General features: G+C 37.1%; 1 protein-coding gene across 1 annotated transcript in view; it reads left to right on the top strand.

Moving 5' to 3' along the window:
• LOC102823781 (chromosome unknown open reading frame, human C1orf112) overlaps nucleotides 1–9344 on the top strand; it is a 92983-nt gene that overhangs the window by 46910 nt on the left and 36729 nt on the right. The window contains exons 11-15 of the mRNA XM_006872658.1: nucleotides 3417–3565; nucleotides 3842–3971; nucleotides 6764–6950; nucleotides 8228–8310; nucleotides 8876–8927. Coding sequence (XP_006872720.1) covers nucleotides 3417–3565; nucleotides 3842–3971; nucleotides 6764–6950; nucleotides 8228–8310; nucleotides 8876–8927 — 601 coding nt within the window. The remainder of the gene's footprint in view (nucleotides 1–3416; nucleotides 3566–3841; nucleotides 3972–6763; nucleotides 6951–8227; nucleotides 8311–8875; nucleotides 8928–9344) is intronic.

Below are 9344 nucleotides of genomic sequence, written 5' to 3' on the forward strand. Positions count from 1 at the left end.
AGCCAAGCATCTTAACATTATCCCCCACCTTTTCCCATTCCAACGATGTCTCAGTCCCTGTATCCCATACCCCTGTTGTTCCAAGGTTGTGCACACATCATTATTCACCTCTGTCCCACTTAGCCCACACAAACCTGCCTAATTGTTAAAAAATATGGAATGCTTCACGAATTTGTGTGTCATCCTTGCGTAGGGGCCATGCTAATCTTCTCTGTATCATTCCAATTTTAGTTTATGTGCTGCTGAAGTGAGCACCTGGCTCTTCTTTTCTTTCTAGTACTGAGATTTCCCCTGTCCTGCTTCGGAGATGGGCTCATTGTAAACCTAGCAGGATGACAAATTTGACCAATCCCCTCATTAGAGTTCCACATTTTTCAATCACAGTAACTAGTAACCATCACTAACAACTGAATCATATCATCCTATCACCTTATTTTACCTATCTGGAAAAAGTCATTTGGTGGGCGATGCAAAAACTGTGGCTAGAAGAGCTGCACCAAGCAGTTTACTGCATTCAAGTCTTAAATTAGACACTAAAATGACCTGTCAGTTTATTTACCTAGTGGTCCTACTCTTCTCCTTCCTAGACAACTTTTCACACCTCTCCGTTTTTAAACTTCCTATGTCTCCAGCACCTCATTCTCAGCCAGTCATCTTACTTCTGTGTCATTGAGAAAACTGGAAGCAGTTGCAAGAGAATTTCATTATAGTCCCACCAACACACTGACTCCATTGTTATTATGAGTGGACAACCTCTGTCTGTCCAAAACCAACTCTACTTTTATGCATTAGATCTCATCCTCACTCATACCTTCTGGGACCTCACTATAGCTAGTTTTCCCTTTCTTTCTTGCATCTTGGATCAGCCTCATGAATATACAAATGTGCTGTTATTTCTTTCATTTTAATAACATTGCAAAACAAATTAACAAGATCTCTTGACTTTACATCTCTGTCATCTGCTGCCTTCCATTTCTTGGGCATCTTTTATTAGCACAGCACCTAGGAAGAGTTGTCTGTAGTACCACTACCATTATTTCCTTTCTTGAAGTGGTTCCAGTCGCCCACCACTTGATCCAGACAGCTTTTGTCTAGGTCATCGGTGACTTTCATCCATGATGTCGTATGATGAGTTCTTAGGCCTTATATGCAACCAGCAGTAGCATTTGACCCTTCCTTTTGAACACTTTCTCCTATTGGCTTCTAAGTATCTCGTCCTCTTGGTGTCTTCTAATCTCTCCAGATCTTTCTCTGTTTTCTTAGCAGATTCCCACAAGCTTCTGTAAGATTCCCTAGTGCTCACTGTTTAGGACCTCTCTCTCTTTTTTTCTATCTGCATTTAGTCGGAAGACTTTACTTTCTCCTGAATGCTAGATAAGAATGTCTAGCTGCCAATCAGTACATCTCCACTTAAATTTTTCCAAATGGAATTCTTGTCCTACCATATCTCATTCCTCCTCGCCCCCAAATCTCTAAGGGTTTTCCTCATTCCAGTTACAATGGCAACTTGATTTTTCAAACTGTTTAGATCAGAGAACCTTGCTCTCGTGCCCTGGCATCTAGTCCTTTAACAGGTTTTGTCAGTGTTACGTTCTGTATGTCACCTGAACTGAATCTGTTCTATTTCATCACACCCTATACTGCTATTTTTACTTCCACACTTTCCTTGCTCTAATCTGTTCTTCATGCAGTGGCAAAAATGAACAATAAAAGACAAAACTGGTATCATATCACTTCTGTGCTTAAACTGTCCACTGGCATTTATCTATATAAAATAGTAATCCTCTAGAACTATTTCTCCATCTTTCTTTGTTTTATTATTTTCTTCATAGCAATATTAACATCTACTGTATTATGTATTACTGCCTCCCTCCTTAGAATGTAAACTCAGAAAAGGCAGTGACTTTGTATGTTCTGTTTACTGCTGTATCATCTTATTCTATAACAGTGTTGGTATGTGATAGGTACTTATTAAACATTTTTCAAATTAATTTTTTTAAAATAGCATTTGGTTGAGAAACTCATAATTTCTTTGATATTCTGTAGCTCTAGTTTAAGTCTATGGAGTTCTTAATACCTTTTTTACATACAGCTTTCTCCCTTTATTATAATTTAATCATCACAACAACTTTCAGTCAGTGTTAAAAAGAAAATATCTAAGGCTTAAGAAAGTCAAATGAATAACCCAAAGTCATGCAACTAGTAATTGACAGAGCAGGTACTTTTTCCATCATCCTAGCAAGGTTTCAAGTTTATCATTAAGTGCATCCTTTTAAATGCTGTTATCCTCTTATAGACAGTTTCCACATGTGCTGTCAAGCTTAACACAATTAAACTGTTGCCACCAAATTAGTTCTGACTCATAGTGATCCTTTATAGGGTTTATGGGGAGTAACTGGTGGGTTTGAACCACCCATGTTATGGCTAGCAGTCCAGTGCTTACCCTACAGCACCAACAAAACATATTGAACTTTTTTTTTTCACATAGGTTGTGCTTGAAATTTAGTTTAAACTCAAATTTCTGAGGCACTTTTCATGAAAAATCTTTGGGACCTCCTTCAGTGTTAATACTCATATATAGTTTGCTTCTTGTAAGGCTCTTCTGAGAAACAACAGTGTTGTTAACTGCTGTCAGTCATTTCTGACTCATAGCAACCCTGTCTAGAGTTTCTGAGGAGCACTTTGGTGGATTTCTGCTGCTTACATTGACGTTAGCAGTCCACTGTTTAACTTACAGTGTTAAAGCAGGATCCTGAGAGCATTAGTTCATAGTAAAGTCAGCATTCTGTCTATTTTAAAACAATTTTTCAATGAAAGTAAGTAAGCCAGAATTTTTCATAATTGCCTTCATTCTAGTCTTTTACTGGTTAATTTAGAATTCATCATTTTATATTATTTTAAGGACGCCATTATTAAAACATAATATTAAAATGCAACAGAACAATTTCAAAGATTTCTGTAAAATTACATACTTTAATATTGTAGGGTTATAGCCACATTAGTTAAGCCCTGGTTGCATCATAGTTTATTAAAGCACTTGGCTATTAACCAAAAAGTCACTATTTCGAACCCATGAGGTGCTTTGAGGTAGCAGGATGTGACAGTCTTCCTCTGTAAAGATTCCAGTATTGGAACCCTCGTGAGGCACTTCTGCTCCATAGTGTAGGGTCGCTATGAGTGAGAATCCATTCAGTGCAGTGGGTTGGGTTGGGTTTGGCATAGCCATATTATTTAGTTCCAAAGTCTGCCTAGTATTTCTAGTACCAGTTAAATATGTTGAAGCTTATTTAATAAAATATATGTTACTTATTTTTTACATGTTTTCACTACTAGAAGAACATCACTTGCAGCACTTGTACCTAAAATTAGAAGGTAACTACTGATGTGTGAGATTTTTTTACCTCCTCTCTTTCCAGCAAGTTTCCTCCAAGCCTGTATGCTACCGTGATTTCCAAAGCATGGCAGGAGGATATAGCAGGCAATTTCCTAGTGACACTGGATCCACTCATCACTCAGCTTCTCACATGCCATCCTTTTATGCAAGTAGTTTTAGACAGCAAATTGGGTAAGCTGCAAAACAGACTTTATGTGAAATCATTACCTTTACTATGCCATATTAGAGTCGGGGTTATTTTCTTTCTGAAGTTATTAATCATTTTTTTGTGTGTGTAGATAAAGAAAAAAAATAAATTTCTTCTATTTTCATTTCAATTGGCTGTTTTCTTTTAACAAAAAGTATGTCTCCAGTTTCTTTACATATCACAATCAAATTTCTGCTGAAAAGATTCAGGGAGTGTTTTTACAGACTTGTTACAATTAATGTGTTTTTAACACCCATAAGATCTGCCATGTGAACTCCAGTTCCCACAGTGTCTTCTTCTGGTTGTCATCCTGGCTAAGCTGCCTTCCCAGTCTGAGGACCTGCAGATGCTGTGGTGCACAGAAAGTCAGATCTCAGAAGCTATAAACAGGTAACAACCATGCTGTTTTATCCACTCATATTACAGGTGGTTTACTGTAATGACTGTGCTGCTGCTGTTCAAATAAAATATGGAGGCAGCCTTTGTATACAGCAAGTGGATGTTCTTGTACCACCCTGTAGAGGAGTCCAGCGCTTTACTCAAGCTAATTGTTTAGGAGAAACCCTGGTTGGTACAAACAGTTATTTAATACATTTAACTGCAAACTGAAACGTTGAAGTTAGAGCTCACCCAGAGGCACCTCAGAAGAATGGCTTGGTGACCTACTTCTGAAAAATCAGTCGTTGACAGCCCTTTGATCATAGTTCAACTTTGACATACATGGGTTATCATGAGTAAAGATCAAAACTTTTTGCTTAGGACTAGCGCTAATGACTGGTGTGGCACTGTAGGATCAGCACTGGACTGCTAACCACAAAATCAGGAATTCAAACCCATCAACCACTCCATGGGAGACAGATGAGTCTTTCTGCTTTGGTAAAGATTTACAGCCTCAGAAACCCTATAACGGTTATTATGAGTTGGTTCCCACTAAATGGCACTTTATATGTATATATGGAGCTCTGATAGTATGGTGGTTACTAGTTGGATTGCTAACCTCAAGGTCAGCAGTTCGAAACTACCAACTCTTCCGCAGGAGAAAGATGAAGCTTTCTGCTCCCATCAAGATTTACAGCCTCGGAAACCCTGTACAGGGTCACTATGAGTTGGTTCCAACTCACGGCACACCACCACCATATATATGTGTGTGATGTTGTTGTTGTTAAGTGCCATCATGTCGGTTTTAACTCATAGTGACCCTGTATAAGGTTTTCAAAGAATGGATGGTGAGTTTGAACCACTGACCTTGCGTTCTAATGTGTGTGAGTGTATGTGTGTGTATTTGTTGAGTGCTGTCGAGTCAGTTCCAACTCACAGCAACCCTGTATCGGGTTTCCAAGGAGTAGTTTGTGGGTTTAAACTGCTGACCTTGTGGTTCACAGTTCAGTGCTGATCCTACAGCGCCCACAAGAAAGTGCCGTTTAGTAAGTTCCGACTCATAGCAACCCTGTATAGGGTTTCCAAGGATGTAAATCTTTTGTAGGAGCAGAAAGCCTCTTTTTCCCATGGATAGTAATGCTAAAAATGTTTTAAATTATGTTCAGTGTTTTAGAAGACTTTTCCCTAATGGTTAGCATTATAAACATTGATGGTAATATAATGTAGATATAATAAGTAACATTTAAAAATTAATTCTGATAAATAGAATGCTAGATACTTCAAGGTATTCATTTCCTTGGAAATTTCACTTGTATTCATGTGCTTTGCCAACACCATATTCCAGGCCTTAGTTTCTTACTGTCTGGATATTGCCACTCAGTTCTCACCCTTTCTTAAGACATTCTGAACCACTAACAGGTTAGTCTCCCTAAAGTCTGGTTATGAACTTCCTTGTCTCTGACTAAAGCATTGAACTCAGCTTTGTATTGCCAGCCTATTCTTCCTTCCACATTTTCTTGTGCTTGTTGCCTGTTGCTCCTCATCCATTCACGCAAAGTCTGCACACTCTCTTGCTTCCATCAATCTATTTGTTCACATCTGCCTCATACTTTTTTCTTTACCTATTTGTTTATTTTTAAATGTATTTTAGATTCTTAAGGTTTTGTCAACTCTTTCAGTCTTTGAATAACCTCTCACTTTAAAAACTATAACACTTGTTTCTATTATATATATAGATTGTAATGTAACCATTTAAATTTTAAGTTCCATAACTTTGACTTTGTATAGCTCAGTACTTTGTTCCTGGTATGTAAGTCAAAAAGTTTTGTTACTGGGTTCCAGCTCATACATGCACTGTTTATTCCCAACAAAACATGTTTAAACATGTCTCTGTGATTGCTATAGACAAGATCTCTCAATAATTAACACGTGTCTCAGTCTCATTAGGGTACCTTCCAATAAAAGGGTGCAATCAAAGCCGTGGTTTCCAGGAGGGTCTGCTGAGCCAATTACATTCAATTGTAATTGAATGGCCAATTGTAATAGTTGGCCAATTACCTTGGTCTAGCTCAGAAGACTGTGGTGTGACTCTATTTGGGAATCCCCAAGAGGTAATCTTGATAGATTTTCTTGAAGAACCCAGGACAATCATGGGGTCTTATTGTTAAGAAGCTTTAATAAAGTTGAAAACAGCATTAGTAAGAAAATGTCAAGAAAGTTGTACAGAAGAATTTTTCCATTATGACAATGTACCTATTCATTCATTATGGATAGGAAGGATTGTCCAATGAGAATTTTGGTGGGAATCCTTACCCTGTCAACCCTGCAGCCCAGATCAGGCATCTGTTTGTTCTCAAAATTCAAAGAGCATTTTGAAGAAGCAAAGTTTGAGTCCCTCAAGGATGCCAAAAGTGCCGTTTTGTCATATGAATCAAAGAGCGTAGAGTTATTTGGGGGAAGAGATGCAAACAGCACCAATAGAAGTATATAGACTTAGATGGGGAGGATATGTTAAGAAACAATAGCTTCACATTTTGATAGGCTTGTTTAATAAAAGTTTCTATGCTTTTGTAGCAGTGCTTTTTGACTTACTATATTTGATAAATGATTTTTAAAAATGTACAAGGATTTCGATCATTGGGTATAGTTTATTTTTATGTATGGATATTCACATATATTGGAAACTATTGTTGATACATTATCTTGAGACATAAGCTTTGCTAAAAATAACCTCCAAATGTCAGATTATTACTATCATTCCTGCAAGTTGTTAATGTTAGATTCAATGTTCTCATTCCCTGCAGGATATCTCTACTCAAAGCTATTTTCTACAGTTTTGAACAGTGTTCTGGTGAACTATCTCTACCTGTTTGTTTGTTGGGAGTAAAGGGTAAAGGACAAGCTCAGGTTGCTGTCACTTTGTATCAGCATGTTTGTGTTCATCTGTGTACATTTATTGCTTCCTGTCATCCAGCACTCTTTCCTGAACTGGTAAGCTTGTCACTTGCTGGGCCAAACTGTGGTTATATTCTTTAATAACATTAACAAATTTTATAATAACTTATTGTTACTATAATTCAGAAACAAACTGTGAGGACAGTTAATATTTATTCTTTTGAACATCATACTCTCACATTTTAACTTTTGATTCAATAATCTATGTATATATGTATACTTTTAAAAAATTCAATTACATATATATATATGTGTGTGTGTGTGTTTATATATATATATATATTCTAGGAAGAGGTAATCCATGATTCCTAAACTATTTATATACTAGTATTTAGCTAAAATATTGGAAAACATTGTGGGTGGTGAGATAAGGAAAAGACTTGTAAGAAGAGGAAAAATGTGTAAAGTTTTACCTAATCCAATTTCTTTTAAAAAATGACAAATGAATATTATGTAGTACCAGATTCTCTTTAGATCTTAGATATAATATAGAAATATTTTACTTGCTTTCTTTTTATTGAATTAGAAAAGAGGCTGAGAAAATTGTGAGGGAACATTTTTAGAATTTGGGTAAATATCACTGTCATTTAATATATGCCAGTGAGTAAGAAATAGAAAATATTAAGTATTGTGAGTATTTGAATACTTAAAGGTAGGAATAAAAGTATAAACATCTTTTTTGTGTCAATTTTAGAGTATTTAGAGTATCTTTGTGGAGAGTAGTGATTTATTTACCCCGTTTAAAACCACTTTTGAATCCCCATATGCCAGCACTAAGAAGTAGGCGCCCAATAAATGTTGAGGGAATTGTAGCAGCATAAGAAGTCCTGGTGTGGTGCTGTGGGTTAATGTGCCAGACTGCAGAATCATTTGAACTGCAAGGACGGTGGTTCAAGCTCACCAAAAGCTCCTCGGAAACCCTATACAGGGTCGCTATGGGTCGAAACGGACTCAACAGCACTTATCAACAACAACAAGCTCTATAAGATATTAAGAAGTAGAGGTTAGCCAGTGAGAATCTGATATTTGGATTCTGTTAGTACTCTTTTGTTTCCTTTTAGCAATGTCATATTGGTGGTGGTAGCTGTGTGCCATGGAGTCGGTTCAACTCATAGTGACCCTGTATAGAGTTTCTGAGGCTGTAAATTGTCTGTCACGGGAGCAGAAAATCTCATCTATCTCCCGTGGAATGACTGATAGTTCAAACTGCTGACCTTGAGGCTAGCAGCCTGACTCATAACCACTACGCTATTGTGAACTTTAACATACACATAAGTTAATATAACAATACTGTTTTTTGTTTTGTTTTTTAGGATGTTGCACTGTTGAATGCTGTGCTTAGTGCTAAAATGATCACCTCTTTGTTAGCCATGGATGCCTGGTGCTTCCTTGCTCGGTACAACATACCTCATTTTTTAAATTAGTGAATGACAGTAAATGATTTTTTACTTATTAGCAGAGAAATTGTTTTAATTCTTCAATTTGTTGTTGTTAAGTGCCGTCTAGTCAGTTCCAACTCATAGCGACCCTGTATAGAATCAGTCCACTGCTGATTCTACAGCACCACACTAGGAGTCCATTGATTTCATATTATGACGCTAAAATAAGAAATTATTTTCTTCTTTCCTTTCTATGGCTCAGGCCAGCAGATGAGTATTAAGTAGTTTTATATATTGCCATACTCCTTGGTCATGGAAATAGCTGCAGTTTATGTGCCCCCATCAGACTTGTGTAGCATTGTAGGGTTAGCACTGAATGGATTATGAACCACAAATTCTGTGGTTCAGACCCACCAGCTGTTGCTCAGAAACCCTATACAGGGTTGCTATGAATTGGAATTGCCTCAACAGCACTTACAACAACAGTGTATGTTCCTATCAGAATATTTAGTGCATGATGAAAATTCATCTTTTTCTGAATAGCTATACAAACAGAAAGATTGCCTTTTCTTTCTGTTTCAGCTATGGCACTGCTGAACTCTCTGCACATCATGTTACCATAGTGGCTCATTTGGTGAGTAGAATCACAAGACCTAAAACATACTTATTTCATGTATTTCCTTTGAAGATAATATCTCACAGACTATGAAAATCAAAAGGAGATAATAGAGTTCTAGTGATTGTTACAGGAAAGAAAGACGAGGTTTGTTAGTTCAGAATAAATTGAAAATTGTATGCAAGGTAGAGAATAAGAAGAGTTAGTTGTAATCTTGAAGACTAAGATTTCATCTGTCTCTTGATATCCTTGTATTTCTTTTAATCTGGGTGATTTGTTGTTAAGTGCTGTCAAGTTGGTTCCGACCCATAGCGACCTGTATAGGAGCTCCAAGGAGCAGCTAGTGAGCTTGAACTGACTACCTTGCAGTTCAAACAGCTTTGCAGTCTGGTGCATTAACCCACAGTGCCACACCAGGAGTTCCTGGGTGATTTT

This window comes from Chrysochloris asiatica, unplaced genomic scaffold, assembly GCF_000296735.1.
Source record: "Chrysochloris asiatica unplaced genomic scaffold, ChrAsi1.0 scaffold00207, whole genome shotgun sequence".
Lineage (NCBI taxonomy): Eukaryota > Metazoa > Chordata > Mammalia > Afrosoricida > Chrysochloridae > Chrysochloris > Chrysochloris asiatica.